The sequence below is a fragment of the Falco naumanni genome, chromosome 5 (assembly GCF_017639655.2).
Source record: "Falco naumanni isolate bFalNau1 chromosome 5, bFalNau1.pat, whole genome shotgun sequence".
In the NCBI taxonomy this organism is placed as follows: domain Eukaryota; kingdom Metazoa; phylum Chordata; class Aves; order Falconiformes; family Falconidae; genus Falco; species Falco naumanni.
The window spans coordinates 70,308,094-70,335,863 of NC_054058.1; the positions used below are offsets into that span (position 1 = coordinate 70,308,094).

At 44.3% G+C, this 27,770-nt stretch overlaps 1 protein-coding gene across 1 annotated transcript in view; it reads left to right on the forward strand.

The window, feature by feature from the left end:
* The window catches only part of ELAPOR2 (endosome-lysosome associated apoptosis and autophagy regulator family member 2), a 103,746-nt gene that overhangs the window by 33,277 nt on the left and 42,699 nt on the right, over positions 1-27,770 (forward strand). Inside the window, exon 2 of the mRNA XM_040596501.1 lies at positions 19,571-19,691. Within this exon, the coding sequence (XP_040452435.1) occupies positions 19,571-19,691 (121 nt within the window). The remainder of the gene's footprint in view (positions 1-19,570; positions 19,692-27,770) is intronic.

Sequence of the window (27,770 nt, forward strand, 5' to 3'; positions counted from 1 at the left end):
TCCTCTTTGTGACCCCAAATACGGCTCTGTGGGCAACAAATGCAGCCTCACCGTTCACCTTCCCCAGCCCGATGTACGTCTGCCTCCAAGCAGGGTGTGTTCAGATAGTTTACCTCTGTGGGAGCTCTGTTACTGCTCAGGACCTAGGTGGGTGAAGCATCTGTGAGTGGAAATATCCTAAACCAGCTGTGCGGTAGGCTGTGCCTTGGCTGTGGGTTTCTCACCGCTACCCCACAGGTGGCACCTTGCTCCATGATGAGTTTCCCATGGGCAAAGAAAATTACCAAAAATCTGCTTTCTGCTTCTGTCTGCCATCATCTGACATTTGGGTAGCATGTGGCTGGAGAGTAAAAAAATAGTTAGAACTTGATTATGCGCCTGGTAGAATCATTCACCCAATTTTTCCTTCCTTAAAAACCATGCTGAGTGTGTAAGTGCAATGGTCCTGTACAAACGGCTGTTAGTCAGCTATATTATAAATCTTCCAAAATAGGGAGGCTCATTCTCTGTGCAGGGTGTGGGGATAGAATGTAATGGTCCAGTTGCACCCAGTTCTGTCCACAAAATTTAGGTCCTGGCTCTTTTGAGTTTTTCTCCATTTAGGGTCACTTACCGTGAGAGCTTGTTGTACTACCACAGCGAATGGCCACAGCGAGTGGAGGAAGGAAAGGGGGGTCAGGATGTGTACTGTTATCCTCCATTGAGCTCTTATCACCACCCTCAGGCAATGAAGAACATTTTCTCTGTCTTTTCTGTGAGTGGGAGGAGGACATCTCCCACTCTGTTGCAATGGTAAGATTTGCTGAAGCATCTCCCAAACCCATGAGAATTTGCTTTGGTTGCAGCTCCGTGATGTGCACTGTCAGGATGTGCCTCTTCACCAGGTACCTTCTGCAAAACGCTTCCCTGCTTTAAACCCAAAGATAATCCTTGTATTACACCTTCTTCCTCCACTCTACAGGGCATCCATCACCTGCCATTGCTATCGCACAGCCCCATGGTCTCCATGAGGAGGACATGGCCCTTGCCATGGGCAGAACTGGGCAGTTCCCAGGGGATGAGCATGCCTTACCATGCCTGAATCCATCTGCATCCCTCAGCATCTCTGCTTCTGGCCATGGCAACACCAAGCAAATAGCTGTGTTGCTCTGACAGCGCAGGGAAAACAACTTGACTCCTCCTCTGCTCTCCTCTGGCTTGACTTCTGCATGTGCTACTACTTGCGGATGGCCCTGCCATTCCTCATATGCATTTTTATCCATAAGGGTCAATTAAATCACTAATGCCATCATCTGGCTACCCAGGATGGCTCCCAGGCACCTAACGTTTTGCTGCGTAATAACGCAGAGCCACTTAATTCTTTGAGGCTGTCTCTGTGAATCACTGTAATGTATTTGCACAGCGGAAGGGATTTGGAATTAATGTGGCCCGAATCATGATGACTGATTTAGCCCTCCTTTCTGTTTGTCACTGTTTATTTTTTTTAACGAGGGCATGTCAGCCGTGCAGTTCGTATTGCGCTGAATCATCTTAAATCACCAGGTCAGGTTATTTTTTTTTTTTATGTTAATCTCCCTGTCCAGTGGAGTGGGGATAGTGGTGCTCTGGGGGCAGCTCAGCCCCAAAGGGATTGGTCACTCCTGGATTTAATTGTGTTGTGATTTAGCACAGCGTCACACAGTAAAAAAAAAAAAGAAAAAAGCAAAGCAAACCCCCAAGCTTGGGCAGATGGCCTGTGCTGGTAATCCTTCATCGTAATGGCTCCTGACAGAGCAGCTGTGGTTCACTGCTAGTCAGGGTTTTCCATCAGAGACAACAGTATTCCTGGGATATGAAACTTGGCTGTAGCAGTTTGTTTGAGCATCTCTCATAGAAAAAAAAACCAACGCAGAAGAGGGAATTACTCTTTTGGAAAAGGAAGAAACCTCATTCCCATTAAGATAATCTGCTGGCATGTGCCTTTTGTTCTCTGTCTGTGCTTATGTATTTTTAAAAAAAATGCCTTAGCCTTTGAATTGTGATGTTGGAAAGCATTTATAGAGGCTGGAGGAGAAAGCCTGGTAGAAAAGCAGAACAGCTTCAAATGGTCACAGATCTTTGTAAAGGACCAACACAGAGGCAGCGGTGAATTAGGGACCCTGGGGTAGCTAATGGAGGATGTGGTTTGTCACTCTATTCCTTCTCTTTGTGAATCCCATGGAGGTAAAGCTATTCTTTCTGCAGGAAACCCCCAGGAGCTTCACTGACTTTGTCATCTCTTGTGTTGGATTTTCCAGTCCTGCCTGAGGTGTCCAGCAGGTAGAAACACTGTAATTGGGATTTGCTGCATTTGGTTCTGTGCCTGCACATATGCGTACGGAATACAGACAGTGGTGGAGGATTCATAATTATTTCTCTATCTTTGTACCTAGTGGGGCATAGTTATATGTTGATTCGCTGTAGTCAAGATGAGCAGACTAATTAGGACGTTTCATCATGAACACTGAATTATGGCATTAGGCAGACATTTGTCTGGTGTGTGACCAATTGTGAATAAATAGGATAGGACGTTGCGCAGAGGAAGGCACGTGGCCGAGGTAGCAGGCTGGAAAGGCACGAAATGGCTTTGGCTGACTCGGCAGGGCTGCTCCATCCCTGGAGCCTCCCCGAGTGCTGCAGTCATGTTGATTGGGGTTATGTCTGCACTGGGAGTTACGACACATTAGTACCGATGGTGTCTCCATCTGACACAATAAAGCTCTGGCTGGGCTCTCTCAGGCTCACGTGGAACTGCCGCACGGGTTGTGCTGTGGTTATGTTCTGAGCCCTGAAAAAAATTTAAGTCTGCAGTATTTTAAATGAGTGAAATGAGGGAAATATGCCCACCGGGTTGGTTTTTCGGTTTGTTATTTTTTAAAAAGAAGATGTTTTGATGGGTGGGATTTGAAATCTTTCATACTAAAAGGAATGTTTTCAAATGCAACTTGTTTTGACAAGTGTGCTTTTCGCTGAAGAGCAAGCCATCTCCTGTTGAACTGATATTTCAGAATGAAATATCCTTTGCTTTTCAGCTGATAAAACCCCACACCCAAGCAGTCCTCCCTCCTCCCCTCCCTCCTTCCAGCCTTCAGAGTCAATGACTTTGACATCCCAAGTGGTTTCATCTTAAAGACCCTCAGGTGGTCGCCCTCCTCTGAGATGATATGTACCATCCTTTTGAGACTCTGCTTCTCTCTGTGGATGGTGAAGGGAGACATTTAGACTCATTTAAATGAGGACAGCAAACTTCCAGACTCCCAGCTTGGGGCAGATTTGATACTACTTCAATAGGTACAGTCTGCAGAGAAGAGCAGAAACATAATCACACTGTGCCTGTGCTTAATTCTGATTTTCAGAGCCAATTAAGAATGTATTCAGTTGACCATTGCAAGGTACAAACATGTCATGAACATATGGCTTCTCTTGATTTCCACTTGACTCTCCTTAAATGTTGAGTCTTGCTTAAATCTTCAACACTTGCAAAGTGCACTGTGGTCAGTGGTGGGAAGATGCTGTAGAAACCCGTGACAATGTCAGCCTGAGAAATGCCAAACTAACAGTACTTGGAAATCAGCTGCTTCATATGCACGTTGCCTTTCAGGGTATTAGTTTTATTTATTTATTACATCTAGACTGCATTAACCTTGTGCTGGCTCTATCACGCTGGCTGACATAAGACGGATGGTGCCAGTGGCTTGGCGTAACGGCTGGCATGCAAAGTGCTTTTGCACGGCACCCGCTGCCCCCAAAGGGGGGATCGCCTTTGCTCAATAAAAGCAATAAAATAAAATAAAATTTAGCAGCACTGTCTGCCTTGTTGGCTGGAGAAGCCCATGGCCCTGATTTTATGTGATGAGCTTGCCTTGGCAAGAAAACAGGTGGAATATCAGGAAAGCTTTGCAGAATGACAAAAATGGGGCAGATGTTTCTATTTTGCTGCTTTTTGGAGCTCTGCTGGGGTGCTGGTTGGGATTGCCACGGTGGGGGCTGCTGCAAGGAGATTTCCTCCAGTGGTAAAAGCACCTTGCTTCCACCAGTCCCTCGGACAGAATTGACACTACAGATCTAGGATGCTTTCAAGGAGGAGATTGATCCTATATTTAGACCCTCAGAAGACCTTCATTTGATTTTCTTGTGTGCCACCTTGTCACAGTACTTGGGGCATGACGCTAAGCTAGTCAAGAGCTCAGCTGCTGCAGTAATAGGTGCCTGGATAGGAGCAGGGCTCTTCAGTACCTTCTCAAATATGGGTCTAAACAGCCTGGGTCTGAGCTCTAGTGCAGAATTAAATTGGGGATAACAACACTTGTCTTCTGCAGTAAGGTGCTATGAGGATAAAGGCAGCAGACCGCCCAAGGTATGCTTTGATATTCTGTGTTGTAAGGAAGAAGATGTAAGCTAAACACCAAGTTATAAGATTTTGCATAGGCTTTCATTTCAGATATCAGATCTAGAAGCCAAGAGAACTCCAGAGCAGGTATTGACATGATGGGTTGTTCTCACCCATTGCAGCAGTGGGTGCCACTGCTGCCTCAGAATTTCACATTTTCTGGTTAGAGTGGGAACGCGAACCCCTGTAGACAGACCCTGCTTTAGACACGAATTTGCAGCAAGCTAGATGAATGTCAAGGGGCGTGTTGTGAGCTGGTCAAAAGCTCATGTGCTGAACTCCCAGCACGCTCAGAAAACTTTTGCTTAATGGAGACTGACCTAAGCATAACACGGTCTTTCCCCATGCCCATGCCTCAGGTGACGCTCCAGTTTCGGGGACATTTGCTCTGTTCTTTACAATTTCAGGCTTGCTTTGAATTTTGCCTTTGGTGGTTTTTTTTGGGTTGATTCCTGTATGTTTTAGTGTTAGGCTGTTGTTGCCTTCTTCCCCAGCTGTGTGGCAAAGACACTATCTGTCGCTTGGTGACTTTGGAGCAGTGCAGTGAGCCTGAGACTTCAGTTCTATAAATTCCTGTTTAACGGGGAGTTTCTTTGACTTTTGGCTCAGAATTAATAATGCTTATTTACTTCCTTACACGGGGAAAACGCCTGATAACCTCAGAGGGAGTCATATGCAAATTCTGTAGCTCCAGGAACAAATATTACGCCTCTTTTAGCTCTGCATGCAATCAAGCCTGTGCAACTCTTTCTGCGCTCTGTTGTGACAGTCACCGTGGTCTTGTTTCTATTTTGAGCCTCAACTGATTGAACTCTTGTTTGCTGGGTTTTGGCTCTGCTGCTCCACGCTACCTGAAGAGGAACGAGGGGAGCAAACAGCTTTCCTGGGCTATTGTTACTGCCTGGGGCAGATCTGAGCAGCTTGGCCGCCCCACACAGGCATGAGCAGCAGTCCTGAGGGCTGGCCAAGGGGACAAGGGCAAGATGGGGAGTCTGGCATCTGCCTTTTGCTGGAGGGATGAGGCTGGTCTGGCTTGGCAGGGACTCAAGAGCAGGAAAATTCTCATCAGCATCTCCAGTGTCAAGAGGGAGGGAGGCAGCTTGTCATCGCCCCAGGAAAAGGGTTGTAAATTGTTTTTTCTGCTCCTCTTGCTGAAGACTATCTCCGTCCAAATCTTTTGTGACCTTTTCCCATGGGAGTTTTGCATAGAAATAGAAATAATGAAAGGAGGAAAAGTGATTATGTGGAGCTTGTGGAGAATTATTATTGCAGCTGTTTTAGCTGGAGCATTAGATCACAGCCCTTAGAGGAAAGGGAAGAGCCTTTGGTTGCTCCTCATTTACCATCTGGGTCTGAATGCCATTCTGCTTTGTCCTGAGTTATATTTGTGCCGTCTGGTAATTCTGGGGCACCTGTACCCCTTTCAGCTCCCCAGAGACATGTGCACTTGTCTCAGGCCAGGTTAGGTGCTCTGCTGGCAACTGCCTGAATTCAGAGCAGCATGTGCTTTACTGGAAGTGCAATTTTTGTCTTACTGGAGTCACAAGTTTGTTGCCATGTCGCTGAGGTGAAGCACAGGGTGAAGCACTCTGGGTGCTATGAATGAGCAGTTGCATTGCCCTGTTATGGTTTTCCCTCTCAATGTCTGTCAGAATATTTTCTATCCAGCTCTACAGACCCTTAGGAGCTCAGACACTTGTTTCCTTGCTATTGGCAATCCCTTGTCAGGCTGATCTGAATCCTGGTAGAGGTAATTTGAGTCAGATTTGTGTATGTGCATATTTCTTGGGGTGCCACAGAGGCTGCAGGAGAAAGCATGAGGCTGGAGTAGCACAGGATGAGGAGAATAGATTTGTAATTGACAGAAAGAAACAGATGGCATTGGTTGTAATGCCTATGTTTATATTTAACGTTAAAGGCTCCTCCTGGAGCACCAGCCCTTCAGTGATATGTAACACAACATAAAAGCATCTGGGGACAGAAGGGATAAGGGAAATAGGTTTGTCAGATCCCAGCAGGAAATCCAGCCATGGACTTTGCTGTGGAGTTTCAGTGGGTGGTAGCAAGCAAAGAAAACAGAAGTTAGCTATAACCCTCCTTCGGAGCACTGTGGTCAGGAACCATGATGGGACCCTGGACTGGAGCTGCGGTGGTACCCAGTGCCCCAGCTGCAGTGAGACATTGCATTGCGAAAGGAGTGCTTTCTCAGAACACTTTTTTATTGCAAGGTAGGGAAAGACATCAAGCTCCTGCTCTGTTGTCCTTACCATTCATGTCTTGGTGAGGTCAATCCCATCCTGACTAGCTCCTCATATAGTCTCCTCATGCTGCTCCATGGTGGGATTTACTGGCGTGCTTGGAATTGCTGGATGATTTGTTCTGTGAATGCAATTAGTCACCACCAGCGCACAGGTGGAAGATGAAAGTTAATTGTGTGGCACCTAATTATCTGTCATTGCTGGAAGGGTTCTAAAACAGAGGCAAAAAGTTGCAGTTCTGGCTGCATGACTGGGGGTCTCATGGAGCAGCAGTGAGAGATGCCAGATTTCTCCCAAGACCTATGTGTTATCTTTAACGACCTTTTGTCTTTCTGTTAAAAGATAAACAAGAAGCTTGAGTCTCTCAGAGTATAAATTAGCATAGCTCTGCTGCAGGCAGTGGAGCTGTACCAAATTTTATCAGCTGAGGAGGGATGGAGCCTATGGGATAAATGATGACAGAATTATCCTTGTGTGAGTATTTTTGTGTGTGTGTATGAAAATGCACATGCAGGCGCGTTATGTGCCCACACGCTAGTTAAAGGTGACTGCTTTTTTTATTTGTATTTAGTGCACCTTGGAGGCCCTACCTAGACAACAGTCACAAACGAAATATCATCAGATCGTTAACATGTCCCCGACTTGTTAACAAAATAATCGCATGATTTGTAGTAAAGAAAGCCAATTGAAAGACTCGCTGAGTAATATTCCTTCCAGTCCCCTGACACGTGCATATATTAGAAATCCATGTGATGCAAAGGACAGGACAAAAATGATCGATAGCAGGTTTCAGTGCTCTTTATTACAACGAATAAATTGATCATGTCTAGCAGATTTTCCTCCCAGCGGAGGCTCTGGGTATTGAGCATGTCTCGCTCATTTCTCTTTTATCCTTATTTTGAAAGCGTGCCAGACAGTTTCATACCATCATTTAAATTTATTTGTGACCTGAGGAAGTTGTGTCACCCTTGAGACAGTTAACTTCCAGCTAGAAAGTTTGGTGACATTCTAGAGTTACGTGGAGGGATATTACAAAAAGTTTTCTGATGGCAAGGTGTTGCTCCTCAATCCAGTCCTGCATCAGCAGCTCCCACCTGAGAGCTGTGCTGAAATGCTTCTCCTGATCCTTGAACTACTCTTATTTAACTGGCATCCTATTCTAAACCCAATGAACTCCAAAGGTGTTAACCAGCACTTTTTTCATAGTCCTGGGCAGCAGAGCCCAAAAGTAAGTGGTTGCGGAGAGTATCCCTTCAGCCTAGAGAGGGGACTTCTTGTATCAGATGATGGCAGGAACATGTTCGTGGGGAAACAGAATGGGAAACTTCTGCTGCTTTCTGTGCCATGCTATTTGACAGCTTATGCCCTCTTTTGTGGTGGCTCTCGTATGTGGAATGACCTGTCAGAGACACAGCAACGGGTTATTAACCTGCTGTTTTCACAAGCTCTGTCCTGACAGAAGTGTCCTCTTTGAGGCTTATGTAACTGGCCTGTTACTGAGTCTTAAATGTAAAGAAGGTAAGTGGTCCAAGCCCTTCATTCTTCTGTATTATGCAGACAGTGGGCAAAATGCTGTGGAATTACGTGAACTAGTTTAAGTCTGTTTTGTGGTTTTGCCCTTTGCCTGTAGAGTAATAACTATTATCTGTTGAAGGAATTGGCTTCTGGATTCCCACTCCTGATTGTCGCATAATTTGACATTAGGTAGGACACTCAAAGATGGTCTGGCTCCTAAAATAATCTGCAAAGTGTGTGATCTCCAGGTGTGCGAAATGAGATTATACTCGTAGGGCAGGTGAGTGAAGGCTTCTTTGAGACTCTACAGCAAGCCAGCAGTTGACCAAGGAGGAGGACTTATGCCTCTGGACCATACTAACCCACCCATGCATTAGAAAAGAACCTAATCCTCCTGTTTGCTGAAGGTTTTAAGATCTCCTGGCATTTTTACAAGGTACCATTTACTACTTCCATCTTATGTGCTTTATCTGAGACCTGTCTACAGCCCTCAGTCCCGCACCTCCGAATTACCCAAGTCCAGCTATGGGGGGAGGGCAATGAAGTGGGGCAGGAGGGTTTAACTCCAACTTTCTCCTTTAGGAAAGATATATTTTAGGGCTTAAGATACCATGCAAGCATGTAAGTGTCATGTCTGAATTTCTTGCTGATGACTTTCCTGCAAGTTGCTTTACGTAAAGCAGGGGGAGAAGATATTGAAACAGGAATCAGTGTTTTATGAAAGATGAAGTTAAAACACAAAGTTTATTCTGTAACTCTACTTCTTATGGCCTGATTGGCATTAAGAAGTCTCTCTTTGATGAAGATTTGTAAGGTTTTGTTGCTATGATCCAGAATACGCATTTGGAAATTCCGTTGAGTGGCTGTGGAGATGTGTATCCCTAGAGACTGTTTTAATTTCCATATTCATTAAATGGATTTGTGGTGCCTGAGAGAGACCAAAATCCTTGAATAACACATCTGTGAAAGGTGGGAGAGGAGACATCAGGATCAAGGCATACTTTCATCATCAGTTTAACCCAGTCTAAGTCCATGTGGCCATTAGGCTAGTCCTGTTCTCTGCTTTTCTTCCCCTCTCCATCTTTCTGCCTCAGCCACCCATTGCCACTTTCTCTGTGTCCACAGCAGTGCTCACAGTGCCTGCAATGAACTGGGTCAAGGAGTTGTTCTGGCTGGAAACTAGTGGGAAAAAAAGGACTTTATGATGGACCAGGTTCTTTTAAACTGTAGCACCGGCACAAGGGAAGAGGAAAAACATGGGTTGGAACAGGCAAACTGCCCAATATCCCATATTATCTTATTAAGCCATCACTGGAGTTGCCTCCACACATATAGTTTGTCTGGCCAAAACCAGTATTTTCAAGGGCCATTTTGCACCATCTGGTAGAATTCTGTATTTGGTATCTCCACCCATGAAATTCAACGGGATGATCTGAAAAGGCAGAAAAGGTCTTTTCTTTCTCTGGAGTGTCACTTGCAAGGATTGCAATGCCCATCACCTGTTACTTAAGGCTTAGGGTGATGAGTACATGAGCTGGTTGACTGTGGCTCATCCTGTTGTCCTTTGAAGTCAATGTATACCTTTTATTGACTTAGCTGCGCAACAGATGAGACCTGAGATGAAAGAGCCACTGTTGTACTAAAGCCTACTTGTCCAGTAGGTTAGAAAAATAAATAATCCCAGACACTTTCAAAGATGGCTGGGGTAGGGCTGCACATAGCTTGTTTGTGAAGTTTTATTTAAAAGAAAAATAGTTTTCTCACAGTCAGAGGGCTGCCGGCTGACCTGACCTTTTCAGGCTGAAAATGGCCATTGGAAGGATGAATACGATAATAATAATAAAAGCTCTCCTAGTCATTACTGGACTGCTGCTGAAAGGGACTTGGCAAAGGCTGAAGAAATGTCAGAGTGAGAAAGTACACCGTCTGCTGAAAGATGATTGTGTCTGGCCCTGCTGGGTGCCCAGTGAGGCTGGTGAAATCTCCACTGATTTCAGCCAGAGGGAAAGTGGCTGAAAGCCAAGAGAAGACGCTGCTCAGAGCACAGCCGTGAAATTTCATGCAGGTGATGTGTTACATGGGAATGCACTGTCCGTAACAAACCATAGAGTAAATGTATGGTAGATGTATAGCATAGTAAAATGCAGTTTCTTGGAAGCACATAGTCATACTTTAGTGCCAGCCACACTCTCTGAATACTGTTTATATGTCGCAATGGTGCCTTTTGGGCTGTGCTTTTCAACAAAAAAACCCTTCATCCCCAGGTATTTCTTCTAGCTGTTGTGCCCAGCTTCCTTGATGATGGTAACTGCTTCATTAGATGCTTGATGAATGGTCTGTGCACATTAACATCATTTTATCTAGCTGATAACTATGAGCTTTACCATGCAAAGCTGTGTAACATCCGTCATGGGGGGGTTCTAACAGTTTAGGCAAACTTCTGTCAGGAACGGTTTAGGTATGAGAGGCAGGAAGATGGATTAAATGGCTTCTGAAGTGCCCTTCTAGCCCTGCTATCTCTTACTTTTAAACTCTGCCATAGTAATAATGTGTTATTTCTATGACAAGCATCTCGGGGAGGCTCAGCTGAGAGGTGGGTGCCGCTTGGACTAGGAGTAGTTCAGAGGCTGCACCCATGTGTTCAAAATGCGATTGGCAGCCCAGCAGGTCCCAGCTGGGCGAAGAGGTGCAATGGGCAGCACTTGTCCCACCTAACTTCACGTGCTTGTGTGGAAACATCTGTGTGTACAAGCTAGGCTGGCTAGCTCCTCCAGCTCTGGAGGAAGAAAATGAATACACTTCATGTGCCCTGCTCTGAACATCTGAGGTGTGCTGGAAGCACCTCCTCTCCCTGCTGACCACCCTCCCGTGCTGCAGGATGTTGACCAAGGGCAAAAGAAGTCCTTTGACCTGGTCAGTATGAGACCTCGGTGCCTTTCACATTTCCATGGGATATGATACTCGTCCGAACACTTTTCTATCAGCTGGTCGTGTCTAAACATTGATAAGGCTTGTTGCCTTAAAAGGTTATATAAAAACTTACCTAACCTGTTATTTATTCTGATTCCTCGCAAATATTGGTGATATATTTTTGCTGAATTTTGGCTTGCATTCAGTAAACCTTTTCAGTTCATCTTTAATTTACAGATGGTTTTGGCAGTGTTTCAACCTCAGTTTCTGGTGATTGAAACCTAGTGCTTGAATTAGGCTTGAGATGCAAATAGCCTGATTTTCAGCAAGTCTAAATATATGCAGCTGCCTTTTGGAGTTCTAAGTAATGCAATTAGGGCTGGGTTTCTCACTGCCAAGAAAGTCTCAAATGAATTAGGAGTCCAGAAAGAGAAATGTGACAGAATACATGAAAATGTCTTTAGGAATTTGGAGATTTAGGAATATGGATGGAAATAATTGAAAGCTTGGTTCAAGTCTGCAGCTGAAAAGCACTAATATGAGTAATTTCAAAGGAGATTAAAGAGGCATGTTTTTCATGTTCAGGAGCAGTGCAGAGCTGGGTGTTAGGTCCGAATGAGGGATGTGACAGAGCCCTGCTGATGGACGGCTCTGCTGCTCACCCATGGGCTGGGATGGTAGAAGTACAGGGGGAAGCGGGGATATTTACTGATGTCAGAGAGTACAATTAGAAATACCGAGTGCAGTAAAAGAGGAGGATGGGCTAGAATGCCTGAAATTGGAACTTGGATCTCCTCCTTCAAAGCCTAAATTAGGAGAAGTGACTGATAGGCAGCACTTAAAGGCACTGGAGTAGTCTTAAGGTGTTGAGAGAGTAGTCCTTGAGTGGGCTAATGCTACAGAGGCCAGGCATGGGGGAACACAGCTGTGCAGAGAGGCTGCCGTGTCTCTACGTTTGCCATCTTTGGGCTATCATGTCTTGGTGTACCAGGGTAGTGAAAATGTTGTCTCCTTTTCAGTGTGATTAGTCTGGGGGGATCACAAGGGTGCTCAGTGAGGTGGGACTCCCTTCTTATCTCCTTCTGTATTCATTCTTTCCTTAAAGAGTCTTTTATTTGTGTGTGGGTCTTCAGGGTTTTGTGTTTGGGTGGTTTTTTTTTAACAAATACACAGCCAGTCCCTGCTGCACTTGTAAATATGGATAGCGCATGGGTCTGTAAAGATTATGGATGCCCCTTTTAGCAAGCAATATCTTTTAATAGCATTGTGTGTAGCTAATCGGGTTAAGCAAAAGTATCAGTGGAACAAGCAATGCAAGTTCAGGGAAGGAGTAAGTGACAGACCTCTTGAGAGTGGTTGCTTAGTAATATTGTGGCAGGTAGGACAGGAGAATTTTTTCTTTTTGTCTTTGGCTCAGTGGTGTCTGTGTTTGGAAAACAAGAAGAGCAGAGCAAGCTGTTAAATTGCAAGAGACTCTTGCTATTGTATTTCATAACATATATGCTAAATGTTTATTGCTGCTGGGCTTCATCCATTGTTTTCTGCTCAGATCAAGTGTTCAGTGCATTTGGGAACTGTAAGGGCTTGTGCCCTCTCTGCCCTTCTAGTTAAATTTATAAAACTTCTAAAAGTTCTAGTTAAGTGGGAAGGGCTACAGGGTATCTCCCATCTAGGTGAAAGGAGGAAATGAAAAGGTTGGTGCAGAAAAAACAGGAAAGACATTGAAGCAGGTGTTGCTTTTTGTCATGGGGAAAGCTTGGTTCTACAGGGGGTCATCTGGGAGAAAGCTCTCCAGTCAATGGCGACGAAACAGATGGTTCTAGAGTTTCAGAAATGCCCTGAAATAGGCATTTACTTTAAGACAAGAGAAGCTGTGGCGATTCCTGTGTCTGTCAGCTGTTGTAAAGGACCATGACATGACTAGCTCCGATGTAGAGGTCTGCACTGGAGACATCTAACATGATGTCCACTGGGTCTAGGGAGCTGGGCAAGGAGGAGTACTCAGTGCCACTTAAAGTCAGGCCAAGGATTGTATGAGAAGGGAAGTGGAGCTGGAGGACACACTGGTGGGGACATGCCTTGCTGAACTGTTGCTCAGCTGGCTCGTGGTGGATTGGGAGCTGGAGAAGGGTTGTAGGGCAGGAGGTACAGGTGCCCCCAGGGAGCCAGAAGATGTCTGCTGGAGTTTTGCACAGGACCTGTGAGAGTGTGGTAGGCACACAATATCGATCCTGTATCGATGCTTTTTGAACTTAGGACACCAGCCAATTCTGTCATTTTTTTCTCCCCCCCAGCAGAGCTGTGACCAGTGCACCATCTCTTTGACATCATGTGGTGTCCTTGAAAAAGAACATATGTATGTCAGAGAGTTTCTCGTAGCAGCTTTGCATGGTAGTGGAGATGTGGTTTCACAAATTCTCCAAGAACAAGAAAGCAAAATTCAACAGAGGATAAGACAAACACACTTGCCTATTTTTGGTGGATTTTTTCAAGTTACTATTAACCTTTCATTTAAAATGTAATGCTGAGGACTACACATTGATTCTGAGCGGCTTCTTGGAACAGCATCAATTTTCCATTTACAAAATTGCTTTTTTTTAAAGCTTAACCCTGTATGGGGTACTGTTCATTTTTTCCTGAGAGACACTTTCCTATGGAAACCTACTCTTTGGGACTGAAGTTCAAACCAGTTTTGCCAAAGCCTAGGATTTATGAGCAATAAAACAGGAAATATAAGAGGAAATAAAGCTGAATTGGGGGAAGGACATGTTTAGAACATTAAGGCCAAGCCCAGAAAAGTACTAAACCAGAGCCAGAATTACAGTTAAAATTCAAACAGGCCCATGGCCAAATTTAAAGATGCTATATGTCTGGATGATAGTGGGGAAAAAACATTGAAAGCAAAAACAGTAATAGCTGGCAACGAATAACATCTGGCAATGGATTTGCCATGAAATTAATTTCAGAGAACTGCTGGGTGAAGAAACTTCTCCATCAAGGAGGAGGAGAAATCTCAACATAATGCAACAGCATTTTTCAGTGAGAGGCAAAGGTGTCCCATGGTGCTGAGGAGGCTCCTCTGTCAGCCTTCTATATGTGGAAGTTCAAATTGGTGAGGCAGATTGGAAGTGCTGAGCTGGGTAAGCCAGTGTTAATGGGCAATGTCCAGTGCCTGCCTACATCATGTGTGCTCTGAAAGCATTGGTGCTGCATTCAAGGTGTGCTTCCAGCTCGTAGGAACGGACCTGAGCTACACTGGGTACTGAGGGCAGTGTCACTGTGGCTGCTAAACCAGCTTGAGATGCTGGATCATTTAGCTGAACCAGAGCTCCATGCAGTTATGTTCACTCACTGTAAGTAGCTGAGCTGGTTAATTTAAAGCTGACCAGTGGTCCAACCAAAGTGTGAGCTGCTGTCATGCCTGTGGTGCAGCACAGATATATTCTAGTTATAAAAGAGAGATACAGCTGGGCCTTCAGTGGCTGTTTCTAGGTAAAACTGTAGTATAGAGGAAAAGAACTATAGAATAGTGTAGTGTAGTATAGTATACTATAGGAAAGCCAAGGGACAGCTTGAGCTAAACTTGGCTAGGGGCACGAAAAATAACAAGGGTTTCTTCAGCTATATAAGACAACAAAGGAAGATGAAAGAAACTGTACCCCCACCCCAATGAGTGAAATTGTTCCTCTGGTAATTGACTGTAATGAAGACTGCAAATTGATTTCTGCCCTTGGGCACACATGCATAACTCAAAAAAACTCAGCCATGAGAACAGACATGGAAAAGGCTGAGTTACTCAACAACTTTTTGCTGTGGTCTTTACCAGCAAGTGCTCTAACCATGCTGCCCAATTCACAGAATCCAAAGGCAGGGACTGGGAAAATGAAGTGCTGCCCGTGGTAGGAGAAGATCAAGTTTGAGACCATCTAAGGGACCTGAAGTTGCACAAGTTCAAGGGACACAATGAGATGCATCTGCAGGTCTTGAGGGAACTAGCGGATGAAGTGTCTAAGCCATTATCCATCATATCTGAGAACTCATGGCAGTTTGCTGAAGGAAAAGGGGAAGCATAACTGCTATTTTTAAAAAAGGAAAAAAAGGAAGACCCAGGGAACTACAGACCAGTCATTCTTACCTCTGTGCCTGACAAGTTCATGGAGCAGATCCTCCTGGAAACTATGTTAAGGTACATGGAAAACAGCGAGGTGATTGGTGACAGCCAACATGGCTTCACTAAGGGCATATCATGCCTGACAAATTTGGTGACTTTCTACAATGGAGTTATAAGATTGGTAGATGAGGGAAGAGCAACTGTTGTCATCTACCTGGACTTGTACAAAACATTTCACACTGTCCCACATGACATCCTTGTCTGTAAACTGGAGAGACATGGATTTGATGGATGTACCAGTCAATGGATAAGGAATTGGCTGGAGGGTCACAGTCAAAGAATTGTGGTCAATGGCTCAATGTCCAGGTGGAGACCAGTGATGAGTGGTGTCACTCAGGGGTCTGTATTAGGACCAGTATTGTTTAACATCTTTGCTGGGGACAGGGACGATGGGATCCTCAGCAAGTTTGTGGATGACACCAAGCTGCCTGGTATGGTTGATACTCTAGAGGGAAGGGGTGCCATCCAAAGGGACCTTGACAGCCTCTGTGAACCTCATGAAGTTCAACAAGCCCGAGTGGAAGGTCCTACACCTGGATCAAGGTCATCCAAAATACGGATATAGGCTCATCAATGAGTGGATTGAGAGCAGCTCTGTGGAGAAGGACTTGGAGGTACTGGTAGATGAAAAACTGAATATGAGCTGGCGATGTGCACTAGCAGCCCAGAAAGCCAATCCCATCCTGGGCTGCATCAAAAGGAGTGTGGTCAGCAGATCAAGAGAGGTGATTCCGCCCCTCTACTCAGCTCTGGTGAGAACCCACCTGCAGTACTGCCTCCAGCTCTGGGGCCCCCAGCATAAGAAAGACATGGACCTGCTCAAGTAGGTCCAAAGGAGGACCACAAGGATGCTCAGGGAGCTGGAGCACCTCTTCTATGAGGCTAGGCTGGGAGAGTTGGGGTGATTCAGCCTGGAGCAGAGAAGGCTCCGGAGAGACCTTGGAGCAGCTCCCAGTACGTAAAGGGGCCGGCAAGAAAGCTGGGGAGGGACGTTTTACAGGGGCCTGCAGCGACAGGGCAAGGGGGAATGGCTTTAACCTGAAAGAGGGGAGATTTAGATTGGATACTGGGAAGAAATTCTTTACTGTGAGGGTGGCGGTGAGGCGCTGGCAGAGGCTGCCCAGAGCAGCTGTGGGTGCCCCATCCCTGGGGGTGCTCAAGGCCAGGCTGGACGGGGCTGGGAGCAACCTGGTCTGGTGGGAGGTGTCCCTGCCCCTGGCAAGGGGGTGGAACTAAATGGTCCTTAAGGTCCCTTCCAACCCAAACCATTCTATGAGGTGGCAGAGATTTTTTGAGTTATGCATGTGTGCCCAAGGACAGAAATCAATTTGCAGAGTCTTCATTACAGTCAATTACCAGAGGAACAACCAAGTCTGTGGACTGTTTTTCAGCAATAAAGTTGATTTGAAGGTCAGATAGAAAACAAAAAAACCCAAAACAAAACACCAAAACACCAACAAAAAAAATCCGCCTATTCCATAAAAGAACTGAGCACAATAGTGAAAAAAGTGATGGAAAGAGACTATGTAAGAACTCTAGTTCTGCTGTGTAACTTTCCCTGTGAGTCCTGGGACTCCTCTTGGACATGGCTCGCTGCACACAGGGATGGGGTGGTCAGAGGGAAGAACAGCTCTCCAGAAACCTCATCTGACTGGTTACAGCTGGAGAGATTTCCATGGAGGGATGAAACAGGAGAGATGGAGACTTGATTCTTCTTGAACTTGGAAAGAGCTTTTTCTTTATAATTTCAGTTACTGTCCTGAGTTTTGAATGTCTGGTGATAGCTGACAATCAGACAACAATTAAAGGAGATGATTCTGCACTGCATGGTGTGTCCCTCACAGCTACACCACTTCTGAGACCCCCTCTGGCTGCACGCTGGCTAGACATCCCTGGCTAGACATCCCTGAAGTGTGTTTTGATAGGGTAGCTGTGAAAGCAATCTGGATTGTTAACACCAAACTGCTCATTATAATTTTTTGACCTGATATGAAACAGAAAAGAGATCTGAACATGAGTCAGATTCAGAGCATTTCAATACCCTTCGCTTCACTCAAGTCTTGCATATTTAATTTAATAGAACATTTTTTTTCTTATGTGATGTGAACTATGAGATAGGTCTATTACAGATGTTTATGTATTCTGGTTGCCTTATAGGCAGATTTCATACTAAGATAATAAGGACTGGTTTTTTTCTGTTCCTTGAAGGCTGTATAATGAGATGGAAGGTGGAAAATGCATACTTTAACTGAGTATATTTGTAGAATTGAGTGTGGTGCATTGGATTTCATGTGTGGCTCTGGGTTTGATAGTATCTTCTTATGCCTTGATTTATTTTTGAGACAAATAGTTTTCCTTTCCTTTGTTCTGTTAGTTAGGATTCTAAACCATAGGTTGATCTACAAAGGCATTTATTGAACCCTGAAAACCTTAATTTCAGAGAAATCAGAATAGTATTTGCATTCAGATGCAAAATAGCAAAGGTGTTAATGATATTTATTTCAAACTTTATTAATATCTGAATGTCTCTGGAGACCTGTGGTAACAGTAGGAGAAGTATTAAACTCAGTATTGTTTGTGTTTCTACAAGTAAATAAGGAGGATTGCAAGTTGTCTTCTTGTGAGTCAGTTGAATATTTGCATGGATTAGCTAATCTGTACCAGAGACAGCATGGACTGACTGTCATCCACCTGATTCCCCTTCTTCTCCATCATGTGGGACGTCGGCACTGCAAGGGTCATAGAAAGAGCAGGAAAAGATTGCCCCCAAAATAATCCTCATGTGCACAAAGTACCTCCTCCTAGGGGAGCATAGCTTGGGGACAGATGTCTGCAGTCACAGTGTCACAGATCTTTAAGAAGGCAGATATATGCTGCCTTGTGGGTGGGTTTTGCCACAGTGAGAGAGAGCTACACCAGCTAAGGAGCTCTTCTGGGTGTCTCTCAGGCTGTGGACGCGACCACTGCCTTCCTCCTCCTTATTTCATGGCCTGTCCTGCCAGGAGAAGCCAGCTAAATTGAAAAGAACCAATGAAACTTTATGGATCCACTGCACCAGTTTGCCCTAAAGCTGCATAAATGTCAAGTCTGCAGCTAAAGCTCTGATCCCATTTTCCCCAGTCCCATGATTTTGTGTGTTATTTTTATGGGCCATGCAGGGCCATGCAGTGTTGGAGGTACGGTTCTGCTGAGAGAATGGAGAAGTCTTCATCCAAACCAAGCAGCTGATCTCCCTCTGTAGCCAGTGGAGAGAAAGAAGTGTTTTGAGCACTTGTGTTATCTCCTTGTCCCCTCTGCAGCAGGTGTCAAAAATAGTTTTCCCTTTATTGACTGCAAAGGGAGCTGGAGGTGGCCTTGCCCATGTGGAGACATCTCATGGAGCTTGCTCGTATGTGTAATTTTAATATAGGTCTGTTCCTTCTGAAGGAAGTTATACACTAATTCTGCCAGCTTCACCCAAACTCCCGCTTGATACCAAGCTGGTTCAAGAACAAGGTGTTGTTGAGGTTTATTTTAATAGTAAAATTCTGGGCTATGAATTTGGAAACAAAGCTACAAAGGCAAAACTAAAAATGCAACTAGATGTGACTCTAGATTGTATGTGGGATCCGATTCAACATTACTGGTAAGATAAATAGCTAATATTCTTTAATGTTAGGAAGTTTCTTACTACTTTTCACTTAGACTACTCATGGCTGATCTCAGCCACAGAGACCATGGGGCTGATGTCCCTTTGCACTGTCATTCTGCCTTGAGGTATTCCTCAGAGCCAACCCTGCATGGCATTTTCAGAGGTATCCCAAGATTGGGTTTATCTCCCCTAATTTGTCTGGGCTTCCTCTGAAATCAGTGAAGAGGCACTCCCAGAAGGTGACTGTTTCCATCCATCTTAGACATCTGACCTAACAGGGGAGAGGTATGGCTTTCTCCTGCTCCATTGACCAATGAGGAAGCCTGGGTGGTTGCTGTAGATCAGATATCGTGACAGCCAGAAGTTTGGGATCTGTCCTACTCTGAGAGACTAGGAAAAAAAATTCTAGTGGAATCTGTGTCCTGTCTCTCAAGTGCTTTTGCAAATCCCCCCTTCTGCCTTAACATTTGCGCTGCACAGCACCCGATGTGCTTTGTGCTTGCTCTGTGATGATACGCAGTGATCATCAAAGCTGTGAGAGTTCTGCACAGTATGTTCCACACCAGCTACTTCCTTTCTGGTTTAATTATAACTCAGTTTGCTAATCCCGGTCTTGATTAATGAGCTTAATATGCAAATGTTATGATGAAACTGAACCTCTTTGTAATTGCTTGCAGACAGATTACCACTTCGAGTACACAGAGTGCGACAGCAGTGGCTCCAGATGGAGGGTGGCTGTCCCAAATCCATCGGTGGAATGCTCTGGACTACCCGACCCGGTGAAAGGGAAGGAATGCAGTATGTTGGCACTTTTCATTTTACAGACCATTACTAGCTGTTTGTGCTATTGACCCTGGCAGGGCTTCTTAGCTTTGTCACTGATGTGCTGAGTGTCCCTGCTTTGGTCCTTCCCCTCCAGTCCTTCCTCATCTCTTGAAGTGGTGGAGCAGGAGTTGTCTTTGCAGCATAGTTGTGTAGCTCAGTATCTCATACCCTTGTACGCTCATTTATGGACAAGGCACATCTGTTACAACACCCCTTGAAGAGATGTTGTTGCTTGTCCTGAGCTGCCATACTCTAAATTCTGTGGCTCTCCAGTTCATTTGTAGCTGCATTGGCCAAAATGGTGACCAGGAGTAGCTAAATTATATTTGCATAGTGTCCACATTCTTATTACCTGCATTATTTAGCTATTTGTAAGCTGAATGCATAAGTAAAGACTTTTACATGTCTTATTTACCTGAGTTATTTTCATGGTGAAGATTTCACATGCTATTTATCTCTGAATTTATTTTTAACAGCTAAGAGTGTTCTCGTATCACTTGGTCCCGCGGGTTTTTTTAAATTTTACATTTCTTTGCATCTGGGGACATATGCGAACTGCTACTCTACAAATAAGTTTGAACTGTTCCCTCATTGTTTTGTAGCTTCCGAGGCTGAATGCTCTTTCCCATCACACTTTCTTGCTCTAGCAATTCTCTCCATGAAAGATCCTGGCAGTGCTTTACTTTCTCAGTAATTTGAATCGTGGGTATAAATTATTGCATCTGACAAACAGGATGAACAACAGCAACGTGGTTTAGATTGGATATTAGGAAATTTTTTTTCACTGAAAGTGTGTAAAAGGCCTGGAACAGGCTGCCCCGGGAGGTGTGGATTCACCATCCCTGGAGGTGTTTAAAAAACAGGTAGATATGGTTGGTGCTTAGGGACGTTACTTCAGTGGTAGACTTGGCAGTGCTGGGTTAACGGTTGGACTTGGTGATCTTCAAAGGTGTTTTCCAACCTAAATGATTCTATTAATTCTATGATTCTATGAACATGCTTTCAGTTCTACTGTAGGAGAGGTGAGATTTACTCACTTCTGACTTTCCTCCTGTAAATGTTTATCGTTTATTTCTTTATGACATATGTTCCAGTTTGAGGCACATAAATGTTTTCTGTAGCAGCGTTGACCACGGAAGATTTCTGACTGCTTGCAAACATCACTGGAGAAGTTGCCTGTGTCATTCCTGATATTCAGGTTTAGTTTCTGAGGTTTTAAATGTGGAATCTCTGTATATCCTTAGGATGTATTTTTGAATTACAGAAACACAGGGCTGGGAAGTACCTCAGGTGATCTCATGTTTCATCCCCCAGCTCAGATAGCTATAGTAGCCATGACTTTGTCATTCATAGCTGATATTTGGCTGGATTGTTTTCAGGGACCTCTGGTGATGAAAAGCCCAGAAGCTTTTCAGATATTTGCTCAACTATTTTGTTCTTTTCATTTTCCCTCCTGCTACAGCTTTTTCTGCTGTTGAATCTCCCTTGTTATACTTCAAGCCTGTTGCTTTTTGCTGTCTCCACTATAAAGAGGCAGATGGTGTTACCCCTTCTGCTGCACAACCGCTTTTGGTGTACTGTGGACAGCATTGGCATAAATAATTTTTTCTGATATACAGTATTTCTTCTTTCATCTTGTGTTAAATGGTGTAAGGTCCATCAACCTTATACTCTCCTTGACTTTCTGCTACAGATTTTGACAAATGGTACACTTCTATCTGTATCTTCTCTTATTTGTGTGTCTTTTTGGTCTTAAATCAATTCCAATGAAAGTTCAACTGTTTTATAACAACAGATGGATCCCTGGCTTCTCCATATCTGGCCCCCTACTAGATGAGGGGAAAACTTTGGCCAGTAGATTGGCTGTGGTATTATATACCAAAGTACAGGTTTCTGTTAAATACACTAGAAAACTCATCTTGGTAGATACCTCTTCTCCTTGTAGTGTTGCTGTAAAGTCCCATGGCAATTCAGCTGGTTTGAGAAGCAGTTGGATATTTGACTTTTTTTACTGAGCCCTTCAGATCTCATCTCTCTGGGCTCTTGGGAGCACAGCGGTGTTAATGGAGTTCTGTCTTTAGTAGTCTGTAGCAGATCATCTGGTGTAGAGGAATGAAGCTGGGTTAATCAGCATTGATAATATACAACTGTGGGTTTGCTTCAGGGGCGGTGGGTTGGCCGATGTAGACAAGGTGCAGCTGTGGGTGGTTCTGTTAAGAGGCTGGGCAGCCAATGAAGAGAGTGCAGCCGAGGAAGAGAGAAGAAGCAGAAAGAAGAGAGAGAACATGTGCCCTGGATGAGGAGAGACTAGGAGAAGGCAGCAGAGGAACTGGCATGAAGAGTGTGTTGGTATGAGATAGTAAAAAGACCTTGTTGTATCTAGCTAGTTTGGAGAGTGCTGTGACAATCTGGCTTCGGGAGATATCTGGCTGTATTCTGATGGCAGAAGTCATTTTAGGTTTCTCATCTCATAGTCTTTCACCTTTTGCTTTAAGAACAGCCAATCTTTCAGGCTGAAAACATGAATCTGTCAACAGCAGTCAATCACTGCAGGAATGCGTAATGAACACCAACCCCCCCCCCCCCCCCCCCCCCCTTCGGCTTGGCTAATGTGGTAGTATTTACCACAATATATTTGAACCAGTGGAGGGTTTGGCTGACAGTCAATTCTTCAATGGGTGGGGCATACCAGGAGAGGCAACTCTGGAAAAGTGTGTGCCCTCAAGTCCTTTAGAGTTTGCACATGGTGGTCTGTTGTCGATGATGACTTGTATTGAAAATGATGACAGGTAGACACCCCCTCAGTGACTCGCCGTATCGTCTGAGCTGGTGACTTCTCTCTCGCTTGACAACACACTGGTTGAACCAAGGATTGTTTTATACTAAAAGCACAGATTTCTGTAGCCTGAGGAGAATGAAAGGATCTGTATTTGGGGCTGCTACAACTCGTGTTCTCAGTGGATTGTGTACAGAGTGAGATTTGCACTGCAGGCTTGGCCAGGGGTTGCATGCGCATCTCACCAAGTCATTAATGACTCCTTGAAATGCCTGCCTTTTCTCATAGGCCTAGTGTTATTTTATCTTGAGGCCTATCAAGAAATACTGTAACAATGCCATATCCTTTGACATCTTACTGGATATTCTACAAATTAATTAGGTCCTCCTACATCTTGTGGATCCTACCCCATGCCAGAGCATATTGACAGTGGGGCTCACCTTAATATTTGGTAGCATCCTGGGCTCCCTTAGGTATCTCTTTCAGTTCTTCAGCCTGAAGAGCCAAGGAACACAGCACAATTACCCCAGATAGGATGGTTTCCAGCCTTGGAGATCTGTTATCTTCAGAAGTTTTGGTTGGTATCTACTAGTCCTTAGATACAGCGCAGTCAACTATGTCCTCTTAAAAAAAGGGGGTTGTGATTGTGTAGCAGGAAGAGTTCTTAGGGCTTTTTTTTTTAATCTCCTTGAGGTTGGCAGAACCCATGGTTGTCCCTGGGGGTGGTTGGGACACAATGGATATGGAGGAATCTGGGTGAAAAAGTGAGTATTTTTGGGAATGTACCTGCCACGGCTGTTGACTTCACAATGTACTGTTTGCAGTTTTCATCTATACAGATATGCCTGCCACTTGAGAATATCTGCTATTGATCTTTACTGCTCCCTGAAAACAGAAGCGACTTGCAGGCTGTCATTAATTTTGGATCCTGAGAATACTGCACCAGCCTCTCTGACTTCCAAATGCTCAGCAGTCATTCTCTTTAAATTGTGCCTGAACTAGGAATTCGAATGATGGTATAACAATATGTTAAATGTCTCCAATCATCTCTGTAAATATGTCTAGACTGTGGTCTCCAGTGGAGTGGAAAGACACTTAAGATTGCTAAAAATGTATTAGCTCAAGTGCTTCAAATATCTGGAACAATCTAACTGTGGTACCAGACCTTGGTTGGTGTCTCGAGATGTGCTTATTTTCAGGATGTGGTGTTTTACTGCTTTTCGTTTGAATGAACCCATTTAAAATTAGGTTGGGTACCTCTGTGCTCTGCTGCATTTTGAAGTGCACGCCGACCTGCAAAGCACAGCTGACTGTGACCTGCTGAAAGTGACTGCCAGCATTCCCCAAAATGGCTGTAGTTTCCAAAACGTGTCTGGATTTAGCCCTTTCTTTGAGACTTCAAAAACTTAATCAGCAAAGTTTACCTGCAGAGAAGACAGAGTCCTCTAAGAAATAGTCATGGGATTCAGAGTAGAAAGGACTGTCATATTTTGACAGCTTTATGCCCTAGTTATTAGAAGAAAGATTTTTTTTTTTTCCTTTATTTTGCCAGGAGCACAGGGTGGCGTGATGACCCACCTTCCTGTCCTGCTCCCCTCCCCATCTCTGTCATCCAGGTGGGAGGTAGGAAGAAGGAAGGAACCTCGCATGACAGGTGTTTGATGCTGGAGGAGGTCTGGCTATACTGTGATGGCAGACAAGGGAAGGAAGGTGCAGGAACAGCTCTGCAGCACAGTAGCTCGCTTACAGTGCACTGGGACAACATACCCCTTTTATATTCCACTCCCCTAGTATATTCCACTCCCCTCTTTTTTTTTCTGATCTCCTTGCCTTGTGGGGCTGGCTGCAGCCATCACTGCTTTCAGACCCCACACCAGGGTGTCAGCCTGCATTTTGCCGTTCAGTGTGGTGTGGTACCTCAATGCCTGCCCCATGGGGCTGGGCTGCTCTGGACAGGCCATGGCACGGCCATGCCAGGTTGCTCGGCCACCTTGCTCAGGCTTGAGCTCGTTCAGAGCTGAGTCTTATTTTTGATGCCTCCACATCACAGTTGTAAGGCATCCTGCAGAGAGATGCATTGAAAGTGCATCAAACGCCTTTGCTAGGAAAACTGCAAATTTATTACACTTAAAGCTACTTTGTGTGGCTCTCCTCTGCTTCCCGTGTAAGATGTCCCCACCAGGCATCTTCTCTGTACTGTTTTGGAGGTGGGGTATGTCCATGGAGGCAAGGACTGTTGCGCTGGTTGGTGGTGGACAGAGAACCTCCCTCAGCGAAATCCAGACTCCCGAATTGCTCCATTACTTCTTGACAGTCGGGAATGTGCTTAACTAATTTGGTCTCATTCATTTTTAATTACCACAGATCTCACTCTGATCTGCTCCTGAGTCATGATGGCATGAAGGAAATTTAGCTGATAAAGATCACTGCCATCAGGGCTCTTGCTTGGCTTTTGAAATGGAAAATATCTGTGGCAGTCAATGGGAGCTGTTTGCTTTTGGGGCTAAGCCCTTGCCTGCACCACCTTATGGTGGGCACCTCTGAAAATCCTTTGTTTTGGTGTGGGGGCTGGATGCTGTGACCTTCTTGGGCCCTGGCAGTAGGAGAAGGACATGCCATCCTGCTCCCACTGACACACCGCCACAGTCTGTTTTGGTGGCCACAGTCAGGCTTTTCTGCCAGCCTGACCATATTGCTGCACATTTTGCACTCAGATTAAAAGTCTGAATTTGGAACCTGCTTTCCTTCCAGGTCTCCTTTCCTTCCTCTCTTCTTTGTCTCCCTTCACTCAAATACAACCCAAATATCTGGTTCAGAGTGTGCCCTTGCTGTGCCCAGGTGCACTGATACGCTCCTCTTAGCAGTTTGAGACCAAAAAGGGCATAAAGGCTTCACATTTTTACCTCAAATTATTTTTTTTTATATTAACTCTTATTCCACAGAATATGGGTTATATTTTTTTGCCATCCTATACAAGATTTGTTTGCAACATTATCTCATAAATATCTGTTCATTTTAGTGGTGTTTTGTGCATAATGAAGAAACTATAGTGAGAATAATAGAGCAATTTCAAAAGGAGTTGAATTTACCATGTTCAAGGGGAAAAAGTCCTGCTAGGTTCACTGTTATAGTCAGCGTCCAAATGCCAGTTACAATTATAATCAGCAAGGTTTCTTAAGAAAGGAAACACAGAAGATATTGATAATATGGGAGAACTTGATCGAGTATGGTGCTGTGGAGTTAGTAATGGCTCTGCTTAGCAAACTCCAGCTTTACCTGGCGCCACTGGTGCGGGAGCAACTTCTTTGAGATCAGAAATGTGCTCGGGTTTTCAGGTGAGGCTTGTGAGCCTGTGCCAAACGGTAAGCATGTGGAAAGCTCCACTGACTTCAGAAAATAGACTGTCCTTAATTACAATGGACTTTACTGAGGCCTGAGAGCAAAATCTGTCCTGATTTATTGCTACTGAGTTGTGTCTGTTGAGTTTATTCTGGCTCCTGCAATCTACTCCTAGGATACCGCAGGAAGAGATATGGATCTTTCTGCTAATTGCAGTGCACTTTAGACACAATTAGGGCAAATGACCTTTTTCAGGCTTGTAGGTTTTGTAACACTTCAGACAATTCAAGTGATCTGCAGGAGTTTTAACTTTCCTGTTCTTAACAGAAAACTTAAATAAAAGGTTTGGAGTTTATGTCCTCTGGGTCTCTGGTAAGATTGAGTATCCCAAGCAGGCAAAAAGTGGGTCTGCCTCTAACTCCCTTGAGGTCAGTGGGCACCTGCAAATTTTATAACATATGGAGTATGCACGTACATATCTGTGCAGATGGATAATATAAAATGAATGTTGCACGTCTGGCAAGGCCTGTGTGCTTGTATTACAGCATTGTGACATAAAATTTACATCTGTTCATTGTCAGCTGGATTTATATTCAGGCAAATTCTGTGCAGTCGTTGTGCTAAAAAATCGGTTATTCTGAAGTTTGTCTTAGAATTTTTAAATTTGGCTGGTGAAGACTTGAACATAGCAATAAGTTCCAGTAGTTTCTTTAATATTTACTGCACATGTGGTTGCGAATATACATACAAATTCTCCCATGAGGATTGTGCTTTTTTTTATTATACAGCACATTTATTTATGTTATCTCAAAATGGTTTGTTATGTAATCAAAAAACTTTATTGTTGCCACAGCATCTTTGTATGTGAATGCATGGAAGAACTGGTTTTCATAGGGCTTAAATAAGTCCACAGTTGCGGCCTCTTGAAGCAAACATGTGAATCCTAACATCATCAGAGAGTTTTTTTTTCCATTTTGTATTTACATTCACATTCACATTTACAATTTATTTATTACATCCACTGAGGGTTATTTTCTGGTCTCATTAATGGGCTTTGCAATGATTGGGATTTCTTTGTTTCAATTGAGGAGAGGAAGTATGGCGGCATCAGCGTAGCCCTGAGGACTAGGCATGTATGCATTGCCATTTTTTCTCGTGGCTTGAAAGCAGTGGATCTTGTCTTCATCAGACTTGATGTACTAATATTTTTTTCATTTTCATTGTCTTCCAGACATTGCTTCTTTGGGTGTCTACCTTGGAAGAAACAATGAGGTCAAGCTGTTAATGGCTGCTGGTGTTTAACCGTGTCATTTAGATCTGACATACGCACATAGATATACTTACATAAGGTGACAGATGCTGTTGGGTATCCTGGGCTGTAGGAAAATACCATTTTGAGAGAGCCTTAAAAAAATTATTCAGAAGATCTCCCCTTTTGTTCCTTCATCCTTAAGACTGCTCACTTAAATGGTATATGTTGGTCTCCTCCTTCATTTTGACTGACACCTTCCCCTCTCCCCTCTCTTTTGAACAGTCATATGGCTCCCATGAAGCTGCCTGTAAATGTTTAAGAATCACATATGGAAGGTTGCTCTCTCAAATGTAAGCACCCAAAAATCGGGCATGAAATCCAGGGAATCTCAGAATTTCTTGATATACTTTAGATTTGGCCCTTGGTCTGTCACGTATTACCTAGCAAATAAGAATGTCTGACAGAGAAAACCACAATATAACTCTGTCTCTGGAGCGACCGCTGACATGAACAGCAAGATATGCAAGAAGTAGATTTCAAAGTCATGATCTTTGTCAGTGCAGTTTTGTGCCTATAGCATGCAGGACTGGGCAGCTCAACTGTACCTGAGTCTCTTTCAAATCCTTAGGAAAATTTTTATGGCTTTTCTGAAAAGAAAAGAAAGGCTTATCCACTAGAGCACACT